This window comes from Ochotona princeps, chromosome 9, assembly GCF_030435755.1.
Source record: "Ochotona princeps isolate mOchPri1 chromosome 9, mOchPri1.hap1, whole genome shotgun sequence".
In the NCBI taxonomy this organism is placed as follows: domain Eukaryota; kingdom Metazoa; phylum Chordata; class Mammalia; order Lagomorpha; family Ochotonidae; genus Ochotona; species Ochotona princeps.
The window spans coordinates 17,244,143-17,267,631 of NC_080840.1; the positions used below are offsets into that span (position 1 = coordinate 17,244,143).

The following is a 23,489-nucleotide window of genomic DNA, read 5'->3' on the forward strand; positions in this document are numbered from 1 at the left end:
CAGAGAGATGTTGAGAAGTGTGGCCATTGATCATTTAGTAGCATGTTATTTAACTTCATGGCATTGTAAAGCTTTCAACTTTATTCTTGTTGACTTTGTTTTATGGTTTTTCATTTAAGGGAATGTATAGTAACTGTGTAATAGAGACTGTTGTATCCAGATGTGAAGGTGCAATGCAGTGTGCACCTCTGCTTCTAAATCAAAGATGGACTGCCAATGAAACTGTTAAATGTGTCCTGACAATAGGATGCTGGACTCTCTGCTATTGTCCATACCAGCAATATCAGAATACACTTAAATAGCAGAATGATGGACTTGTGACTGTTTATGAAGAAGTACACTAGTGTAATAATATAGGGGAAATCTGGGGGGAGGGAATTGGGGAGGGGGTAAGGGAAATGCCAGAGCCTATGGAATTACATCATAAAATTTAAAAGGGAGACAGAGAGAGAGAGAGAGAGAGAGAGCGAGCGAGCGAGCGAGCGATACGGGCAGCAAGTCACACAGGGAGTCCAGAGAAAGATTTCTGAGACCTAACTATTGGCCAAGAGTACAACAGTCCATTACAGTAGCTACCAGCCACATGTGGATACTTGAATTTAAATGAACTAAGATGACATCCATGTAAAGTTTTAATTTTTCCATCTCACTGTGCACATTTAAGCACTCAAAAGCTACACGTAGCTACCAGTCAAAGCTGTGCATAGACCATTTCCAGGACTTGTGCATGAGGAGAGTCAATGTCCACTAGGCAACAAAGCAAAGGGGCAAGATGCCAGGTAAATGGAGCCTTGAATGGCAGGGGTAACACGATAGAATGGGAGAAAAAGCAGTAGATGGGGCAGAACAGGAAAGTCTGTCTGAGAGCACTTCAAAGTGTTCATGGAAAGCATAATTAAAAGATAAGCTTACTTTGGTGCAAAAACATTTTTTTGAAATGCAAGCATGGTTTTCCCAAAATACACATTTTCATGAATTTTTTTAAAAAAAGATTCCTCCCATATCTCCTACCCGCTAGAGGAAACACAAGGAAACAAGTTAATATAAAGATAGGAAAACTAGGAAGTAATTTTTAAAAAATCATTAAATGCAGTAAATGAAGCCAGCAGAGATGTGGCCAAACATGAGACCAAGTGGCCGTGTGCCTGGGGCAGTGTTAACCTGACCTAGGGAAGCCTGCATTCAGCCCAGCAGTGGCAGGGCCAGGCAGGTGCGTTCAATAAAGATGTGAGAGGTGCCACACTCCCTGCATTCCCTAAGGCTTTGACAACGGCTTTTACAAAACATGCTTATACTTTTTTATACTCAACTTTTTCTTCCTGTATCTGGGAGAAGTAGGGAGAGCTGCCCCCAGCAGCTCAACCACATCAGAACCCCAGAATGGGGTTTAGCCACCTGTTGTCATCCTAGGGTCCCTAATGTGGAGCATGTTCCAAGGGCACTGTTTAAGTGGTTTTGATCTTTTTTTTCATAACTTTTTTCTGTATTTGGGGGAAGGAGGAAGATAAAGGGAGGAGTCCCACCCAGCCTCCCAACCATCCCAGGGTCCCCGATGTGAGGCATGCTCTGTGGGCACTGTTCAAGTGGTTTTGATAGTTCAACAGTTCTGAATTGCTGCCAATCTTGTCATTCCAAGCACAATGAAATCTCTTTAGAATCCACTGGTTGACATAATCCACCTTAGCATCTCCACTTGCCCAGACTTTCATTGCCAACACTTGACTAGGGTAGTTGATGGATTTGTTCTGTCCTCTGTCCTCTGTTGTGGTACCATGTATCCTCTGCAGGATCCAATGTACTGCCACATCCTCCATGTGCACCTGAATGTGCTGTCCATTGCTCCAACTGAGCCACTGAAGAGGCTCAGCTTTGACACATGCACTCCACGGTCAGACCACGGAACCTGCAATTCTCGCCATGGTTAGGGTGCTGAGTCCAGCAGTTTGATTGGGGGTTTCCCCAAAGAAACTTCATCTGAGGTGATCCCAGACCTGATTCTTGTGTGTGCTTGCCAGTACAGGGTCCAGCACAGACCATCACCCCAGTCTATGCATATGCTGGTGGTTGCAATGCTGAGTCAGTTCTGCTTCCAGCCCTGTCTTCTACACAAACAAATGGGTGTTGGAACCCAACCTGATCCTGCCCACTACACATTCGGCCCTCACGCAAACCAGTGGGAGCTGCAGTCTAGTTAGAGCAGCCCACCATAATTTCCACCAGGCCTTCCCCCTGCCCTGGTTCCTGTGATTGCCAATGTTCAGCAGCCTTGTTCATGTCCCAGCTGCTCCACTTCCTGTCCAGCTCCCTGCTGATGGCCTATGAGAGCAGAGGAGAATGGCTCCAAGACTTGGGACCCTGCACACACATGGGAGACCGGGGAGGGAGCTCCTGGCTTCAGATCAGCTCAGCCATCAGCTTCACCTGGGGAATGAACCAGCAGATGGAAGATCTTTCTCTGTCTCCTTTCCAATAAATCTGCCTTTCCAATAAAAATAAAGAAATCTTTCAAAAAGAAGAGAAGAAAAGTGTAAGAAGTGGGTCACATGAGCCAGCCTTCCCACTACCAGCCAAAGCACTACCTATAACTCTGAGATGCCCTCTTCCAGCATTTTCTCCCAAATACTAAAAAGACCAGCCAGTTTCTGGCTTTGAATGCAAGTGTTGTAGTCAGCTTTTTAAGACTATAAAAAAAGTGTCTGCAGCAGGCTTCTTTACAAACAAGTTTCTTTTGGCCTATAGCTTTTGAAGTTTGCAAGTTTGCAGATCTTGGTCAGGGCTGCCTTGGTGGCCTCACGTCTGGACACATGGCCCCTTGCCCTCCAGGAAGGTCACCAGCATTCAATTACAAGGTGCTCCCCCCAAGACACCCCTCATCCAATCTCACTTTCCAAAGCCAGATTCTACCCTCTTTATACCATTAATGTAACACTTCCTGGGTTAAGCTTCTCCTGCGTGAGTTTGGAGGAACTAGTCAGTCGAACCACAGCAGCAACTGTTAGTTATTTAAAACAGTTTAGAGTTCTAGTTCATACAATATTATATTATCACGCACAGCTAATTCCCGTAACCTGGTTCTTTACCGTGAGCTGAAAACACCAGACGCAACGAGGTATCTTAGGAGGTTTATTCCAGCTGGGCAGGAACGGGGTGGAGGTGGTGGAGAGAAAAAAAGGGAAAGGGAAGGGAAAGGAGGCTGGAAGGAGGGAGAGGAGAGAGAGCCGCACCTGGGGGCCTTTTCATCTGCAAGGAGTGGGGGGCGGGGATTGGGAGGGATTGAGGGCAGGCCTCAGGGGATTGGTGCCTGCAGGTGAATGCCTAGGGATGATTGGTGAGTGAGCAGGTTGGGGGAGGGCCTGGAAGATTGGGGGTAGGGTTCTCAGGTGGAATGCCAGGTTACATCTGATTGGTGGATGACTAGACTGGCGTGAATTTCTTGAGCTGTGAGGAAGAGGAAATGGCGCCGGGTCCAGGGTAGGATATTCGAGTAACTCCTTACAGCAACCCCTCAGCTCACTGCCATGTTCTCTTACTTCAGTGAAGGCCTTGCACAAAGCAGCCCTTTGAGTGGAATATTCCTCCCAGGCTGTTTCAGCTCTCTGGGGTGGGGGGTGCCAGGCTCCTAAATAACCCCGTAAGCACGAGGGTTCACCATCTGTGTTTCTTAGGCTATTCCTGTGGGAGCGCATTCACAGGCTTTGCTCTTAACACGTGGGTCTGGGTCACTGTAATCGTGGAGCAGCACACCTTGGAAAAGTCTAGCAGTGAGTTTCCCTGTCTCCTCCGGGGAGAATTCGGGGCCTTCATCACTACAGAACGCTTGCCTTCTCTTGGCCTGGATCGCAGCCTCACATCTGCCACAAAATAAGCACTCAAGGAACGGACAGACCTAGCCCAAGCAGACGTCGTCCAGCTGTGCTGATCTCCAAGACCCAAAGTTAGGGTCCCGGCAATCGACCTCGCTCCCGGTTTCCGACTGTTAGCATGAAACCTTCACTCCACGGCTGATTAGGCTCCCGGCAGTGCCCCCACACTCCTTTACGAAACAGGATGACCCAGCGTCCACCTTGCAGGATTGGGGTGAAGGGTTAATGACACTGCACAGAAAGCGCACTCACCACAGCGCCAAGAACAGTTCTACCTGCAGAGGAAGGAAACAAGGGAGGGGGCAGCGGAAGAAGGGGCTGAGGTTCCGGGTCGCGCTCCAGGGAGCGGCGGCTCCGCCCGGGGCTTCCTGTCCGCGTCTCCGGCGCCGCGCGGTCCTGGGCTGCCGAGGAGCGCACGCGCCCGGGACGCGCTCCGCCCCGGAAGCGCGCATCCAGCCTCCGTGGCGCGCTTTTGAAAGGAAAAGCTTCTGTTTGTATCCTTCTCGCAGGTGTTAGCGGTACTCCGGGTGTTGAGGCGCCAAGATGAGCAGGACCCGCGACGAGGTGGACGCGACGCTGCAGATCGCCAAGCTGAACGCCGCCGAGCTGCTGCCCACCGTGCACTGCCTGGCCTTCGGCCCCGGGGCCAGCGGCGGCGATTTCTGCCTGCTGGAGCTGGAGCCCGCGCTGTGCCAGCAGGTGGAGGCCGGGCACAGGTGAGCAGGGCCGGGCGGCGCCTCCTGCCTTGCCAGCGATAAGAGGCAGACCAGAAAGGGGCATGCAGTGGGCATACAGCAAGCTGGTGTGAGGCACTACGCCGCTCTAGCGGTCAAGCTGCTGCGCTGAGGTCATGGTGGGACAGGTCGAGGGCTCGAAGGCATATGGAAGTGGAACTTTGGTAAGGTTTTTGAAACCCTTGACGGTGACGTCAGGGGTTCCATAGAGCTGTTTGCCACTCTGTCCTAAACAACAGCGTGTATAGGATTCTTACCTTCATCTTGCATTTCTTTTCCCCAGAGAAGTGGATGTGAAAGGCTGGGTGGGGCCCCCAACACAGACTAGATTAGGGGTTACTCACTTAATGAACATCTGAAGTTTTCTCTCATTTTAGGTTAGCTGCAAATCTGCTGCAGGATCATGACCTAAAAAATTACACCCAAGGAGGGGAGGAAAAAAATGCCATGCCCAGGGGTCATCACAGTGCCACAACTGGTTAAGCTGCTACTTGAAGCCCTGGCCTCCCTTGTCAGGGTGCACAGTAAGGTCCCTGGCTGCTCCACTTCTGATCCAGCTCCCTGCCAGTGTGGCCCAAGTGCTTAGGTTTCTGTCACTGTATGGGAGACCAGGGTGGAGTTCCAGACTCCTGGCTTTGGACTGGCCCAGCCTTGGCCATTGCAGCCATTTGAAGTTAACCTCAGGATGGAAGATTTTTTTTTTCTCTGCCCCACCCCCTCCCTGGCCCACTCTCTGCCACTCTGCCTTTTAAACAAATGACGTTTTTAAGAAATAAAAAAAAAAAAATCCAAAGATGAGGTAGTGTGTGAAGGCAATCTTGACAGTTCTGGGCAGTTTATATAATCCCTGCCCCAAAAATCATGTAGGGGCACTAGGCTGTCTTCTGCACCCACTTCCTCCAATTCCTCTGTTTTACTAGCTAAGTATCTCTTGTACATTTCTTCTGGTTGAACCGTTTAGACTCTCTTCCAACTCCATACATCACCGCTGTCCAACGGTGTAACAGTTAACTGGCCGGCCTGCTCATTGCTTCCTGTCCGCCAGTTACAGTTAATCTAGCTGTCTGAAAAGCAGAAAGGCCTAAAAATGAGTGTTTTGGGGGGAGAGTTAACAAATACAAAAATATTTCTAAATGGGGTCAGTGTTAACAGCAGGCTAAGGCCTGTGATGCTGGGATCCCATATGGGTGTTGGTCCATGTCCTGGCTGCCCCATTTTCCATCCAAATCCCTGCTTGTTGCCTGGGAAAGAATCAGAGGATGGCTCAAGTCCCTAGGCCTCTACACTCACATGGGAGAAGCAGAGGATGCTCCTGACTTCTAGCTTTGGGTCTGTCCAACTCTGGCCACTGTGATCATTTGGGGAGTGAACCAGCACATGGAATATCTCTATGTCTCTGTAACTCTCCCTTTCAAAGAGTTATTTTGTTTTTATTGGAAAGGCACACTTACAGAGGAGGAGAGAAAGATCTTCCCTCTGCTGGTTGACTCCCCCAGTGGCCATAATGGCCAGAGCTGAGCCGATCCAAGGCTAGGAGTCAGGCGCTTCTAGGACTCTTACACATGCATTTGCATTCCCAGGCCACAAGCAGTGCTCTGGATCAAAGTGGAACAGCTGGGACATGAACCAGCGCCTAAATGGGACGCTGTACTTGGAGGTGGAGGATTAGATAGTTGAGCCAGTTGTACTGGTCCCTAAAATAAATGTTAAAAAATATTCCTGGTGGGGTGGGTGTTGAAACACCAGTTAGACACTGTTCCTCATCAGAATGCTTGGGATTAATTCCCACCTCCACGTTCAGATTCTAGCTTCTTGTTAATGCAGGCCCTAGCAGGCAGCGGAGACGGCTCGGGTTGTTTGCTTCCTGTCACCTGCCTGGAAGGTATAGATTGAGTTCTAAGCTCTCTGCTTCCATCTGGCTAGCCTTGCATGTGTGGGCATTCATGGAGCAAACCAGAGGATGGGAGCTCTCTGTCCACGTCTCAAGTAAATAGTAATAATAATAATAAGTAGATAATTGGCCCAAATTAGCATTGTTAGAGCATGGGTGTTGTGGCGTAGGATGCTAAGCTGCCACTTGGAAGATGTACATCCTATACTGAGGTGCCTGGATTCCTATCTGATCCCTTCACCTCCAGCCCAGCCTTCCTCTGATGAGCCCAGGAGGCGGCAGGCCCTTGAGTTCCTGCCTGCCTGCCGCATGGAGACCGAGCTCCACCTGCTGCAAGGGTTTGGGGACTGAAACAGCCAGTGCGAGTTCTTTTGCTCTTTCTCTCCTGTTTTCTGTCACTGTGCCTTTCAAATAAATAAATCTGTACAACAAGTGAATCAAAATATTTTCATCTAAATGAAAACAATAAAAAAAAAATCACAGACTTTTATTTCAGGGTTTTCATGACTGATTTAAAAGGTGTGTTTGCAAGCAGGAGGGTCACAGGCTTCCCAGACAAGGAAAGCTTCTTGAACCAGCTTGTTGCCTTTTTCTCAATTTTGTCATTGCTATTTTCCTCTCTTCCTCCTCCCTTTCTTCCTTCTTTTGATAAATTCCCTTTAGTCCGTTTTGTAAAACACACTCTTTTTATCACTTTTCTTTCAGCATTGCAGCCTCTTTATGAAGCTTTCTGCTTTCTGTCTTGGTTTGTTTTGCAGCACAACTGATGGTGAGGCTGGGAGGTGCTCCCTTGACTGTTAGAGGATGCTCCGTGTAGAAGGAGGAGGACTCTGGAGTGGGTATCAGGAACACCAGCAACATGGTCCTCCCCAGGCAAACTGAGAAATGCAGAATTGTAGGGCCCAGCTCAGACCTGCTGGCTTCCAGTCTACTTTGTAATAATAGTTCGAATGGATCTCTAAGATCCCCGAGCATGCATTTGAAAAGTTTTGTGTTAGTATGGTTTCGGGGATTGCTACGTCTTTGTTATTTACTGATTGTTTTTACTGACCTAGGAGCTAGTCTTTTCATCTGTCCACTCCCCAGTGACTTGCACTGGCGGGGACAGGGCTGACCCCAGTTGCTGGGCATTCTTTTCAGCACTCTCACACGGGTAGTGGCACTCCAGCTGCCGGAGCTGCCCTGGGTGAGCATGAGCAGAAGGCTGGAATCTGGAGCCCAGTCGGGACTCGAACACAAGCACTCTGATATGGAATATAGGAACCCTGACCTGCCTCTTGTTAGGGCTCTTGGCCACCCCAGGAACTTGGGACCTTTTGACTAAACTGTTTTTTTTTTTTTTTTAAGATTAATTTATTTAGTTAGTTTTTGGGAAGGCTGATATTCAGAGAGAAGAAGAGACAGAGAGAAAGATCTTCCGTCTGCTGGAGCTAAGCTGATTCAAAGCAAGGAGCCAGAAGCTTCTTCCTTGTCTCCCACATGAGTGCAGGGTCCTGAGGCGTTGGGCCGTCCTGGTCTTTCCCAGGCCATGAACAGGCAGCTAGATGGGAAGTGGAGCGTCTGCGACACAAACTAGTGCCCACAGGGGATCCGAGCAAGTGCAGGATTTAGCCACCAGGCTATTGCATTGGGCCCTTTTTTTAAGATTTAATTTTTTTTTTTTGAAAAGCAGATATACAGAAACATTGACTAAATTTCTAGATGCATTGTTTGTGCTCTTTTTAGAAGTTTGCACAAAGGTGTCAGGTGGAAAAATTTGGTCTTTTGGTCTTGTTGGTTCTTTCTTGTTCATCGTTAATTGTTCTGTCTTAGTTGGCCACTGGGTGCACATCAGCTGGAATCTGAACTTGCCCTTGCCCTGTGGATCTGTCATTATTCAGAGGGGCCTGACAGAGCGTCAGGATGCAGTTGTAAGTTCCGCAAGCGTAGAGGGTTTGGAAGTTGTTGGTAAACAAGTTGTTCACTGGACTCTCAAAACACCCTATTTTTCCTGCAGTTTTGTAATTCGCGGTGATAAGGAGGAGCAAGCTGTGCTGTGCAGTAAAGACAAAACATACGACTTGAAAATAGCAGACACCTCAAATCTGTTGCTTTTCATTCCTGGGTGTAAAACACCTGACCAGCTGGCGAAGGAAGGGACTCACTGTAACATTATTCACAATGAGGTACTGTGCTTCGTCTCCTGATTCTTCTGAGGGCACTTCAAAAGAGTCACCAGAATTAAAAGGAAAATATAGACTTGGGGGTAGACCTTGTGGGGTAGCTGGTCACGCTGCCTCTCGGGATGCCTACATACCCTGCCAGAATGCTGGGTAGTGTTCTGGCGGCTCGCTTCTGAATCAGCTTCCTGCTAATGTGCCAAGGGCGCCAGCACATAATGGCTGCAGTGTTTGGGTCTCGCGAGATCTGGGTGGAGCTCCTGGAATTCCTTGCTAGAGCTGGAATTCCTTGCTGACTGTTGCAGTCCTCTGGGGAGAAAAGCTGTGGATGGAAGATCTCTCTTTGTCTGTCATTCTGCCTTTCAAGTAGGTGAAAATAAACATAGTCAAAAAAAAAAAAATGCTTGCTTTGGTGCCAAGCAAATTTGAAACCCTGCAGGCAGAGGATAATATACAAGTTCATGGAAAGGTCATGTTAGGGAAGAACTGGGCATGGATTTGGAAATTTCTTCACACCAAATTAAACTTGCCTTTTCATTATGTTTTCCATGAGCCTTTTAAAATGACTCTAAGTCTGAAAAAGGATGATACTTGTTCATCTTACTGCAGTTGAAAACTTTGGATATAAAGTCTTAGATATAAAATCTAAGACATTGCTTGGTGGAATCGAAAGTTTCTGAGCGTTTTTCTTGCTCCGTTGTGTCAACTGGTCTTCCCGTTTTTGAATTGGAGCTTCAAGGCCGATTCATCATTTTCTGTAATGGGGAAAGTTGGCTATTTGATGATTCACTCTGAATGTTTTGTTTATTTTTAGTGAATTTAACTGTGTTTTGAAAAAGGGGCTGCTTTAAACCATAACTTGTACACTTGGTAGTATTTATGAGGTCGAGAAATGAGAAAAGTTGACTTTTTCGGAGGGTATTTCTTAGCTTTTCAAGTTGGTTTAGTTCATTATGATCTGTAGCCAAGTATAACACTTTTTAAATTAGTTTGGAGAATATGGGTGGCAGTTACTGGACAAAAGTCTCCATCCTGTCTAGGTTGTTCCACACGCAGCAATGAAAGCACAGCCCGTAATTCTTGCAGAGGGAATTTGGGCCAACTGTTTCCTTAAAAATAGAATTGGAAAGGAAAGAAGGGGAACTGCAATGACTCATGTGATTTTACCAGCACGAAATTTCCAGTAAATACTGTATTTTATCTTTTGTAGGGTTATGTCTGATTGTGTAATGAAAAAATACTAGGAGCTCACTCTTGTGTTAAATGTTTTTTTTCATTTACTTGTTTTGTGGCTGTTTTATGAAGGCATGGCAATCTCTGTGGATTCCTTTGAGATCTTGTGGGAATTCTGTGTACGGAGGAGCCAGTAAATTAACAAACATCCATTAATTAAGGTTTTAGTTGGTGGTTGCCAGGCAAATGGCTGTAACGACAGGGTAAGGGATGCTGCTGGGACTGACACGGGGCATGTCTGCTGAGGGTGATGGAGTGATGGGGTGCATAGAGCACACTCAGGGTACAGACAGGAGTGATGGGGTACATAGAGCACACTCAGGAGCACAGACAGGAGTGATGGGGTGCATAGAGCACACTCAGGAGCACAGACAGGAGTGATGGGGTGCATAGAGCACACTCAGGAACACAGGAGTGATGGGGTGCATAGAGCACACTCAGGAGCACAGACAGGAGTGATGGGGTGCATAGAGCACACTCAGGAGCACAGACAGGAGTGATGGGGTGCATAGAGCACACTCAGGGACACAGGAGCGATGGGGTGCATAGAGCACACTCAGGAACACAGACAGGAGTGATGGGGTACATAGAGCACACTCAGGAACACAGACAGGAGTGATGGGGTGCATAGAGCACACTCAGGAGCACAGACAGGAGTGATGGGGTGCATAGAGCACACTCAGGAACACAGACAGGAGTGATGGGGTGCATAGAGCACACTCAGGAACAGACAGGAGTGATGGGGTGCATAGAGCACACTCAGGAACAGACAGCAGTGATGGGGTGCATAGAGCACACTCAGGAACAGACAGAAGTGATGGGGTGCAGGGAGCACACTCAGGAACAGACAGGAGTGATGGGGTGCATAGAGCACACTCAGGAACACAGACAGGAGTGATGGGGTGCATAGAGCACACTCAGGAACACAGACAGGAGCGATGGGGTACATAGAGCACACTCAGGAACACAGGAGTGATGGGGTGCATAGAGCACACTCAGGAACAGACAGGAGTGATGGGGTGCATAGAGCACACTCAGGAACACAGGAGTGATGGGGTACATAGAGCACACTCTGGAGCACAGACAGGAGTGATGGGGTGCATAGAGCACACTCAGGAACACAGACAGGAGTGATGGGGTGCATAGAGCACACTCAGGAACAGACAGGAGTGATGGGGTGCATAGAGCACACTCAGGAGCACAGACAGGAGTGATGGGGTGCATAGAGCACACTCAGGAACAGACAGGAGTGATGGGGTGCATAGAGCACACTCAGGAACAGACAGGAGTGATGGGGTGCATAGAGCACACTCAGGAACACAGACAGGAGTGATGGGGTGCATAGGGCACACTCAGGAACACAGACAGGAGTGATGGGGTGCATAGAGCACACTCAGGAACACAGACAGGAGTGATGGGGTGCATAGGGCACACTCAGGAACACAGACAGGAGTGATGGGGTGCATAGAGCACACTCAGGAACACAGACAGGAGTGATGGGGTGCATAGAGCACACTCAGGAACACAGACAGGAGTGATGGGGTGCATAGGGCACACTCAGGAACACAGACAGGAGTGATGGGGTGCATAGAGCACACTCAGGCAGAGCTTGGCCAGAGAAAAGGATTGCTTTTTTGAAGTAAAGCTTGAAGTTTAGATTTGTGCGACAAAAATCTCCAGATTATTTTTAATGCTAGCATCTAATCTAAAAACTGTGCCAAACCTTCCTCCTCTTCCTCCCCCATCTTAATGCACAGAAGCACGAGCTGACATTGGTGCATGGGATGTAGCTAGGAGACTGTCACTTTGTACTGGGATACAGTCAGTCTCCTGCCTTGGTGCATAGGCTCCTCTTCTGAAGCCCTTATTGAGCAGCGCCCCCTGCAGGCTCTGCACCTTGTCTTCTCTAGCAAGCCTTATCTTCGTTGGCAGAAGCATTCTTTGTATTTCCGTTTCAGTTGGAGGGAACCCTGATGACAGACCAGTTCAACTTATTTTCCTTCTTTCAGGAAGCTCTTGTTGAGCACCTGCTAACTGCTTGATGTAAGACAATCCTGGAGATACAGAGATTGTTAATACAAGTGTGTCTGTAATGTGGCCTCTCTCAACTGTCTCTCATTGTTTCACAAGTCCAACAACAGAATTAGCTATAATTTTTTTCCCCTAATTTTTACTGGAAAGGCAAATTTACAGACAGAGGCAGAGGAAGAGAAAGATCTTCCATCTGCTGGTTCACTCCCCAAATGGCTGCAATGGCCAAAGCTGAGCTAATCAGAAGCAAATAGCCGGGAGCCTCCTCTGGGTCTCCTATACAGGTTCAGGATCCCAAGCCTTTGGGCCATCCTTTACTGCTTTTCCCAGTCACAAGCAGGGAGCTGGCTGGGAAGTGGAGCAGCTAGGATATAAACTGGTGCTCATATGGAATGTGGCTCTTACAGTTGGAGAATTAGCCAGTTGAGCCATTGTGCTGGCGTCTATAATCTTTTTTTTTCATACTTTATATGAAAGCAAACTTAGAGAGAGAGGTATTTTCTGTCTACTGGTTCACTTTCCAAATGTTCACAGTGACAGGATTGAAACTGGAGTTGGGAGCTTCAGCCAGGTCTCCCACATGGATACCTTCCCAATAGAAAATGAAGTGCCTTGGCCCACTGACTTGATTGTTATAAAAAAAATATGTTCAATTTTTTAAAAATTTATTTATTTGTTTGAAAGATGGAGTGACAGAGAGAGGGTGCGACAAAGAGAAAGAGGTTTGCTTGTTCACTTTCCAAATGCTTGCAACAGCTGGGACAGCAAGCTCAAAGCCAAGAGCCAGAAACCGTATCCAGGTTTCCCAGGGAGGTCGTGGAAGCCCCAGTGCTAGAGCCATCCTCTGCTGCCTCCCAGCGCATTCACAGGAGGCTAGGGTGGAAGCAGAGGTAGGATTTGGTTCCAGAAACTCCAACATGGCATGCACACATTCTAAGAGGTGGCTTATCCTGCTGCCCACAACACTTGACCCCTCTGTCTTTTACTTTTTGAGGTTTGGTGGCATAGATGGAGTCTTGCATGCTATTTACTTTTAGACTGCTCTAAAAGGTTATACTACATTATCATTTCTAGATCCTCGGTTTTTCTAATAATTACTGGGAGTTAAGAAGATGTAGACCTAAATTAAAGAAGCTGAAAAAACTTTTGATGGAAAATACCTATGAAGGACCTGACAGTGAAAAAGAAAAGGATTCAAATCGCTCAAAAGTAAGATGTTTGTGTGAGTATAAAAGTAACGAGCACCAGTAAGCGCGCACACTGGTGACATTCTTTTTAGGCTGTGTTGTGAGAATTTCAGCCATAAGCCAGTCTCATTGTGGATTTGGTGTGCCTTTCCTCTAATGGCTAATGATACACTGAGCATCTTTCAAGGGCTTTTGATCATATGTGCATCTTTGGAGAAATTTCTGTTTAATTCCTTTGCCTGCCTTTTGAATTGTTAGTTCTGTGTTACTTAGTGGTAAGAGGGTTCTTTATATAGTCTAAGTTGCTTATCTTATAGATGCTCTGCAAATATTTTCTGTAATTCTGTGGGTTGTCCTTTTCACTTTCTTGGCTTTTTTTATTATGGTCAAGTGTATATAACAGAAAATGTGCCATTTTGACCATCGTGAAGTTTGTAGTTCAGTAGCGTTGAGTTCACCGGAAGAGTGCTGTGTTACCATCAGCACCATCCATTTGCAGAAACTGTTCATCTCTGGCAGCTGAAACTCCACATTCATTGCATTTTAACTCCCCGTTCCTCCACTTCTCGGCAGCTGGCAGCCACCGTTCTATTTTCTGCCTGTATGATTTTGAAACACTGAATACAATATTATATAATATTTATCCTTTTTTACTGTTAGTGCTTAGATGTATGTGTGCCAATTGTTCTTTTGCTGCCTACGGTTTCAGTATCATTTAAGAAGTTATTACCAAAATCCAATATCACAAAGCTTTTCTTGTATGTTTTCTTTGAAGATAGCCACTGACTTTAAGTCATAGTCATTATATGTGAATACAGGAGACTGAGTGGGTGCATAGATATTGCCTAAGTTTAGTCTCTATTTGCCCATTTCAACAAGAAATCTTAAAAATAGTTCTTCAAGGTTTTAACATTTTTTTTTTCTTGTTTCAGTATACAACTGGTGATTTGCTTGATCAGATTCAGGCAAGTGAGGAGGAAATAATGACCCGGTTGCAAGTTCTAAATGCCTGTGAGATTGGAGGTAGTGTTCCTGACTTCATAATAATGATAGATTATTTGAAAGAAAAGTTTTTGAACATCTTTACCCTATTGCATACTGTGTATTGAATCTTCTTTTGGGCTCTGAGATGATGATATTTGTCATTTTAGATGTGGTGTAGAGATGGGGTGACCCTCTTCACACCACGAAGTCAGTCTGCCCGTGCTGACTTGAACTTCGTCTTACAAGTGGCAAAGGAGGAGTCATGTTTAACCAAGAAAGGTCCTTAGACATCATGTGCTTTAATATTTCCATTTTTTTAAAAGGGTTTATTTATTGTATCCCAAATTCAGAGTTACAGAGTGCGAAGGAGAGACCAAGAGCCAGAGAGCTCTTCTATCTGCTGGCCCACTCCCCCAAATGTCTGCAAAGGCTGGAGCTGAGCTGATCCGAAGCCTGAATCCAGGAAATTGTTTCGGGTCTCTTACATAGATACAGGGGCCCGAAGCTTTGGGCCATTGTCCTCTGCCTTCCCAGGCCATTATCAGAGAGCTGGATCAGAAGTTGAGTAGCTGGGACAGGAACTGGAGCTTGCAGGTGAAGGATTCATTCACTGCGCCACCAAGCTGGCTCCATATTTTCATTCTTTTTTAAATATGAGGAAACGAAGCCCTAGGAAGGGGAGCCAACTGTTGAAGCTTACATTTGAGTTAATGATGGGATATAACATGGAACCCATATCCTGTAACTCTACTGCAGCATGAATTTAATAACCTCATTGTATTTCCAAATCGCTTGGAAGATGGAACTTCGTTTCTGCTTGTGATCACTCCAGTGGATTGTTGAACATACATTCGTTTATGTCATGCTCCTGAAAAGAGGTCTGGGAGTGTGCCTTTAATATTTTGACCAGCGTCTACTCTGGGCCAGGGAGGGGGCTTTTTGCTCGACTTCTGGGTTTGTGGGAATCCTGCAGGGTATGTTTGCATGCATCCTTCATTGGCCCCAAGGAGCAGCTGAACTGTGTTGGGAAGAATAAAATTAGCATGTCGGTAGATGGACTCTTCAGTTTTCTGATAATCTTCTAAACAACACTTTTGTGAGACCTTAACTGTCAAAAGTGACAATCAAAAGTAACAAATTCTGTTAACAAAGCAAACAACTTTAGAACTAATGGGAAGGGCTTAGCTCTTAGTTGTGGCTTGAGAGCCACTTGATCTTAGCAATCTAAAGTAGTTTTTTTTATGGATTATACTAATTAGTATGATGCATGGATATCAATGAATTATAGTTAAAGCTAAAGAAGTTGGGGCCAACGTTGGGGCACACTGGTTTAAGCTGTCATCTGTAATGTCAGCATCCACTAGAGGCACCAGTTCAAATCCTGGCTGCTCTGCCTCTGATCCCTCTCCCTGATAATGCTCTTGGGAAAGCTGTAAATGATGCCCAAATAGAGTCTCCCCCATGGGAGACCTGGGTGGATAGCTGGGTAGAGCCCCTGGCTTCTGACTTTGCCCTGACCCATCTCTGCCTGTTCTGGTGATTTGGGAAGTGAACCAGCTGATGGAAGATTGTGCTCTCTCTCTCTCTCTCTCCCTCTCTCTCTGTAACTGCCTTCCAAAAAAGTAAATAAATCTTGAAAAATATAAATTACATAAACATGTTTTAAAAAGATGAGCCGAAGAATATATTTTACTATAACTATACTATTCACTGATTGCATGGAGAGAGATAATTTTTGTCAGGAGGTACATAGGTCACTCTTAACCCTTTTGCATGTTGTTTTAGATCTCACAGCTCATTTTTTCATGTTGTCTTTTATTTTTGTAGAGTAAGAAGAGAGACACTATGACGCTGTCTAGGTTGTGCCGTGGATTGTAAAATGGCATCCATACCTTTCATGGGATTAGGGAAAAGGGCCTTGGTGCCAGTCTTTATTGTCCTGCTCATGCACATTGTGCCCAAAGGCTACTTACTGTGCCTTGAAGGAGGAGCAGAGCATTTCCAAATGGGAGCTGGGCTGAGAGTGACAACTGTGGCTGTGCAGCACAGTGAAGGTTGCCAAGTAGGGAATGGCACCTGACACTGACATTGTTGGTATGATGTTCTGAAGAAAAAGACTGTAATAGGTGCATTTCTGCATTTTCACGTATTTCACTTGTGAAATAATATTAAAAACACTTGGAAAAAAATCACAGTGTTAGTCATTTGTAAAATTCTCCTTAAAAGTCATCTGATTTCTGTCAAAGACAAAATGGGAGAAAAGTGTAAAAAGAATCCTGGTTTGAAGTGAAGATGGTCAGTGTTTCGTTTTTGAAGCAGGGCACGAGTTATGCTGCTCCTTAGTTAACTCAGTCACTTAAAATGTTCTTTGATGATTGTAACTGTTGGAATGTGTAGGTTACTGGAGAATTCTCGAATTTGATTATGAGATGAAACTTCTGAATCATGTGACTCAGCTTGTGGATTCTGAATCTTGGTCATTTACTAAAGTTCCACTGAGTATATGCCTCCAGGAACTCGGACCATTGGAGCCAGAGTAAGTATTTTAATTACATGTCAACATTGGATGTCCTTAATAGAAGCTCCAATCCAGAGCATGGGCTATTTATGTTAATATCAAAAAATGTTTAAAATATAGAAGCAGGGGGCAGTGCTGTGGCACAGCAAGTTGAGCTTCTGTCTGCAGTGCTGCCGTCCTATGTGGGTGCCGGTTTGAGTCCTGGTTGCTCCCCTCCTGATCCACCTCCCTGCTAATGCACGTGGGAAGGCAGCAGAAAATGACCCAGTTCCCTGGCCAGCTGCACCCACAGGGCTTACCTAGAAGTTCCTGGCTTTTGGATTTCTTCCATCCCTGTTGGGAAGCGAGCAGATGGAAGACTCTCTTTTTCATTCTGTAATTACCTTTTAAATAGATAAATAAGTAATCTTAAAAAAATAAAATATGGAACCAAACTTGCTATGGGATTCAGTAGGGAACTCTAGGGTTTGAACACATCATTTTATTGTTGTTGTTTGCCAAAAAAAAAAATTAATTAATTTTTAAAAATAAAGAAATTAATGTTCGAGTTATTTTATAATAATGCATTTATACACACATAGTTTATGTTAAATGTCTAAGTTAGATCCTAATTGGGTTAAATAAGGTACTTTTTGGCAGCCCAATAATTTAGTATTTCAAATCTGAAATTTATGTTATATTTCTATGTAGCAATAAAGACTCAAATCTAGTGCCTAAAAATGTGACTAACATGTCATGAATGTTTTACCTTTTTCAGGGAAATGATAGAACACTGTCTTAAATGTTATGGAAAGAAATACACAGATGAAGGTAAGGACCGCTCTGTAAAGGACACTTGGGAACTCTTCCTGCGAGTTAGTACTGGCGTACTTTCCTCATGGGTGTTGCTGTTAACAGCTGGGATTCCATGGATCTGTGGGAGGTGGGCTAGGTGTGATCCCTTCCAACATGGGAGGAAGCAGAACGCTGGTGCGGTCTTCAGTTGTAAGAATCTGAAACTTCCCTTTAGGTGAGGTTTATTTTGAACTGAACGCAGATAAGATATGCCGAGCCACCGCCCAGATGCTGCTTCAGAATGCAGTCAAGTTCAACCTTGCTGAGTTTCAAGAAGTCTGGCAGCAGAGTGTCCCTGAAGGAATGACAACGAGGCTCGAGCAGCTTCAGGTAACGTGACTGGGAACTGCTGTGGGATTCAGTAGGTGCTTAATTACTGGGCCATACCTACGGTGGAGCTGAATGTGGAGCCAATGCACTGTGCATTCAATCCCATCACAAGGTCCTATAGAACTCTACAGTGCCTTGTTGAGTATGACAACATAAAACTAAAGGGCTTTATTGAGGCATAATTTACATATGGCAAAGTATGCAAATTGGGCAGGATGGTATTATTGAGTGTCTTCAAACACTGGGATCCCACATAGGTGTCTGTCTGTGTCCTTGCTGCACTTCCCATCCAGCTCCCTGCCTGTGGCCTGGGAAGGCAGTCGAGGACGGCCCGAAGCCTTGGGACCCTGCACCCATGTGGGAGACAAGGAAGAAACTACTGGCTCCTGGTTTTGGATGGGCTTGGCTGTAGCCATTGTGGCCATCTGGGGAGTTAGCTAGCAAATGGAATATCTTCCTCTCTGTCTCTATTTCTCTCTATAAAATCTGCTCTTCCAGTAAAAATAGATAGGTCGAAGTTAATACAGCCATCACCACATTGTACTTCAGAGCACTTGCATAGCCTCAGTAAATTCTTTATCCTATTTACATTCATTCCTGACACCACCCAGTATGTCTCATTTCATCCCTTTTTATGTCTTACTCCAAACTCCCATGACAGGTTGCCTCTGCCAGAGCAACGGCTTCCCTAAGCAGAACTTTGAGGTTCTGATTTTGCCCTCTTATAGTCCATTCTCTGGAGTGCTAATAGAATGATCTAAAATTGCTGTTGAAATGAGATGAGTTCCCTTGTTTTATAATAACTTTATTGGTTGCCCATTGCACTTAAGTTAGGAAATCCCTAAGTTTGTATTTTGGCCCTCCATGGTCATTGCAACAGTTTTATTTCTGGCTGCTTTTCCTACTGCTCATGTAAACCAGCCTTGTTTTGTATTTCAGAATCATTAAGTACTCTTGCGCCTTAGGTCCCTCACACAAGGCCTTCTGGGCTGCAATGATACTTTCCCCATTTTTGCCTGCTCATGTCTTACTCAATTTTGGCTTATTTTATTATGGAGGCCTTTTGTCATTTTCCACTTTTAAGAAAAGGCCTCCTGTTTCATGCCATAGTACCCTACACTTTTTCTTTAGGGCATGTAGTACATAGCTTTGGAAGAATACTGAGTTTGGTCATTTCCCACTCTGATAGCATTTTTTAAAAGATTTATTTTTATTGAAAAGTCAGATTTACAGAGAAGGAGAGACAGAGAGGAAGATCTTCCATCCGATGATTCACTCCCCAAATGACTACAATGGCCAGAGCTGAGCCAGATCTGAAGCTAGAAGCCAGGAGCTTCTTCCAAATATCCAACGTGGGTGCAGGGTTCCAAGGCTTTGGGCCATCCTTGACTGCTTTTCCAGACTACAAGCAGGGAGCTAAATGGTAAGTGGAGCAGCTGGGATACAAATCAGTGCCCATATGGGATCCCAGCACATGCAAGGCAAGGTCTTTAGCCACTACGCTGCTGCACCAGGACCTCTGATAGAATTTTTTTTTTTTTTTTTTGTATTGCATCTTTCTTTTTTTCTCTTTTGTGATATAATTCCATAGGCTCTGGCATTTCCTGTCCCCTCCCCAAGTCCCTTGCTCTTACTACTGATTTCCCCTCAGTATTCCTTCATGAACAGCCATTAGCCAATCATGCCAGTATTGAAGTGTTTTCCAATGTAAGCATGGACAGTGTCAGAGTCCAGTATCCTACTGTCAGGATATATTCAACAGTTTCACTGGGAGTCCATTTTTGTTCTGAATGTGGAGAGGCATGCTGCACTGTGTCTCCACATCTGGACCTGTCTGATAGCATTATACATTTATCTATATTGTATACATGCTCATATTTTCTAATTAAATCAGATGCATTTCCTTTATGTCGAGGCACTGTGCTCGGTGCTGGGGAGTGTTATACAAGGCACCATCCAGGCACTTAGAACTCCCGGGATCAACTGGGTGGAGAGTGCAGATTATACGTGGAAATCTGTTCTTACAATGCAGAGTGGACTCTACCATGGGAAGGGCACCTACAATAGGTCAGGAGTTCCAAAAGTTGGTGGGGGAGGCTTATCCATCAATTCAGAATGCTTCTCTGAAGGAAAGAATAGGTGGCCAAGTTGCTGCGCATGGAAGAACGAACTCTTGCTTTGCCCGTGGAACGGAGAGCAGAAATGGGAATCCAGGAGACCATGTTGGGAGACATTACTAGCAGAGCTGTATTATCGCAGTGCAAGGTAATTAGTAGGTATCGTCACAGTCTACTTTTAACTCAATTCAATGGCTTGAGCCCATCTGCAGTTAATCTCTTAGTGACATCAAGGATTGAACTGAAAAACTTCAACTCTGTCTAGGAAACTCTTGGGGACCACGCAGTGACGTCAGTTACAGGAGCTACCTCATCAGGAACACGTCAGTAATGGCCTTTAGAAAGTACTGTGAGAGTCAAGAAGGGGAAATGAACAGAAGCTTGTGTAATTATGTAAAAGGACAACTTTCCAGACTCTCGGCATTTAAATATGCCTAGGTGAGAGAGTGCTGGTGGGGACTGGCATTGTGGTACAGTGGGTAACTGTCCAGCTCAGACGTCCTGGCTGCTCCACTTCCTATCCAACTTCCTGCCAGTGGTCTGGGAAAGGCAGCAAAAGATGGCCGAAGTGCTTCAGCTCCTGCCACACGTGTGGAAGACCTGGAGGAAGTTCCTGTCTGCTGACTTTGGCCTGACCAAGTGCTATTTTAGCCATTTGTGGATTAACCAGCAGTTGAAAGATCTCTCTCTTTCTGTAACTCTTTCAAATAAATCATCTTTAAAACAAAGTACTGACCAAAGAAACAGGCATTTCGTAATTAAAAAACAAAAACAGTGAGGCTTAACATTAACAGAGAACAGAAAACTGGGAGGAAGAATCAAAGAAAAGAGTCTGCCGGATTTGATACTGACAGCTCACTGATGACTTTCAGGGTTGGAGCCGTCTCTTAGAAATCTCTGCATCCTTTGTGTTTATTTTCTGCTGCTGAGTTTTTAAATACCTTGAACCAAGCTAATTCTTTTTTTTTTTTTAAGATTTATTTATTTTGTTATTACAAAGTCAGATATACAGAGAGGAGGAGAGACAGAGAGGAAGATCTTCCGTCCGATCATTCACTCACCAAGTGAGTGCAACGGCCGGCGCTGTGCTGATCCGAAGCTGGGAACAAGGAACCTATTCCAGGTCTCCCACGCGGGTGCAGAGTCCCAAGGCCTTTGGGCCGTCCTTGACTGCTTTCCCAGGCCACAAGCAGGGATCTGGATGGGAAGTGGAGCTGCCGGGATTAGAACTGACGGTCATATGGGATCCCACCGCATTGAAGGCGAGGACTTTAGCCGCTAGGCCACGCCGCTGGGCCCGAACGAAGCTAATTCTAAACGTCATTAGGTACCAGATCATAAATTGTCCCTTTTCTTCCTATTTCTTGTAGGGTTTAGCATTGGTTGATAGAAACTCAAGGCCAGAAATCATATTCTTGCTGAAAGTAGACGACTTACCCGAAGGGACTCAGGAACGTTTTAACAGTCTATTCTCTCTAAGGGAGAAGTGGACAGAAGAAGATATCGCTCCATATATTCAGTAAGTCATTGATTTAAAAGGATTTTGGAGAGTTGGTCTGTTTTTACAAAGAGTTTTAGATTTATTTGTAGGGCACAGTTTTTGTGCTTGTGCATATTCCATCAGACCATCAGAATCCCTGCTTTCCTTGAAACTTTGTCCAGTTGCTGCTCTCTGTCATCCCCCACCATGACTGATGCTGACGGTGGAACAGGTGTTCTTTTCCGCCGCTTTAATAAATGCCTCTCGGCTCCCTTCCTTGCGAAGTTGCTGCTCTCTGAGCGACAGAGTATAGATGCCGTGGGAGACGTTAGGGTCTCTGACTACCCCTCCCGTCCTTCCTGCTCCCTTACTTTTACATTGTGGCAAAAGGCAGATTCCAGAAGCCGCAGCTAACCCCAAGGTCAGTGCTTCGGGTCTCAAGTCCACAGACACCTGAAGTCCAGCAGCATGTTGACTGGGTCACGGTGTGCCATCCCTCTTCACATCCTCTCGCTTCTCTTTTCCCAGCTTAGATTCCACTGGCATTCTCTCCTGCTGTTCACACTCCACTCCCTGGATATTCCCTTCCGCTTGTCACACTTCCCTGGTTAAAAAAAAGAAAATCTAAACAAAGAAACAACAAAAAAGATTAAACCCAACTCCTTCTCACTCTGTGCCTTGCTCATGTGAGCAGCTGATATTTCCCAGGGAAAAATACTCAATGGGGGGCCACAAGACTTTGGAACCTCAGTGGTAGGTACCATTTATCATTCAAGTTTTTTTTTTTTTTTAAACCTTTGGAGCTTCCTCCACACCCCTCCTCATCTCACACCAGCAGTACCCTAACTCCTCTTCAGACAAAGCCTATGAGCTCACACCTTGAGAAAACAGAATCAGGCAAGACTCGCCTTCCTTCCCACTGCTCCATCTGCTTTGCAGGCCCTCCAGCGTGATGCAGGAGCTGCACCTGGTCCTCCAGCCAGTGCTGCTGCCTGAGAGCCACGGGAGAGCCTCGCAGAGCTGGCTGCCCTGGTTATCCTGGCTGTGTTAGTGTGTGTTCATTCACTCCCATCAGCCTGGTTTCTTTGTTACGTTTCTCATCTTGGGCAACAAAGATAGCAGCATCATGGACTGGAGGCTCTTGTTCTGCTTCACAAGAAAACTCATTTTAAAGTTTTGGCGTCTTGTCTGAATCTCAGATTCCTTCCACCTGATACAAAGTTCAGTCATCCATTACTCCTGCCTTACCGTGATGGTCAGAGGAGACACATAGAGTCCAGGTAGTTCAGTTAGCACTTGGAACCCACATTCACCCGGTTCCTCCCTGAACACACACATTTAGGCCAACCAGGAAGATGGATTTAGTGGCGAGAGATGAAATAACTGCAAGTGCTGTGAAGAGGCTTCATTCTCAAAATATTGACCGTGTTCTCCTTTTTGTTCCTACAGAGATTTGTGCGGAGAGAAGCAAACCATAGGTGCATTACTAACTAAGTATTCTCGTTCTTCAATGCAAAACGGCGTTAAAGTTTACAATTCCCGAAGACCCATTTCTTGAAAGAGCACGTGTTTTCTTTGGAACTAAAGTTGCATTATAAAAATGCTGGATATGAAAGGGGGAAAAGGATACTCTTCTGTTACTTTTATTCCTGAGTGAAAACCTTTGCTCTTCTAACATGTAACATGATAACGTTTTTCTTTTTATGAACATACACATAAAATAAAGTATTATTTCTGTTACGTGTATATCTCTGATGGGGACATGATTTTATTTATTGAAAAATGGTTTAGCTTTTTATGCTTAAAATTCCACTTCCTTAATAAAGGTCTTACGTTCTAATTATTAACACCTTTAAAAATTTTTCAGAAGGGCCCGGCATGGTGGCCTAGCAGCTCAAGTCCTCGCCTTGCAACTGGTGGGATCCCATATGGGTGCCGTTTCTAATCCCAGCAGCTCCACTTCCCATCCAGCTCCCTGCTTGTGGCCTGGAAAGCAGTAGCGGATGGCCCAAAGCCTTGGAATCCTGCACCTGCGTGGGAGACCCGGAAGAGACACCTGGCTCCTGGTTTCGGATCAGCTCAGCTTGGCCATTGTGGCCACTTGATGAGTGAATCTTTGGACGGAAAA

At 45.6% G+C, this 23,489-nt stretch overlaps 1 protein-coding gene across 1 annotated transcript; it reads left to right on the plus strand.

Moving 5' to 3' along the window:
- The first annotated feature begins 4,284 nt into the window (after positions 1-4,284).
- On the plus strand, positions 4,285-23,066 carry DSCC1 (DNA replication and sister chromatid cohesion 1). Its single transcript, XM_058668520.1, has 9 exons — positions 4,285-4,579; positions 8,485-8,653; positions 12,986-13,120; positions 14,031-14,121; positions 16,480-16,618; positions 17,358-17,410; positions 17,610-17,764; positions 21,252-21,400; positions 22,811-23,066. The coding sequence occupies exons 1-9, from the start codon at positions 4,407-4,409 to the stop codon at positions 22,917-22,919; spliced, it is 1,173 nt and encodes a 390-aa protein (XP_058524503.1). The 5' UTR covers positions 4,285-4,406; the 3' UTR covers positions 22,920-23,066.
- Positions 23,067-23,489: the final 423 nt, after the last annotated feature.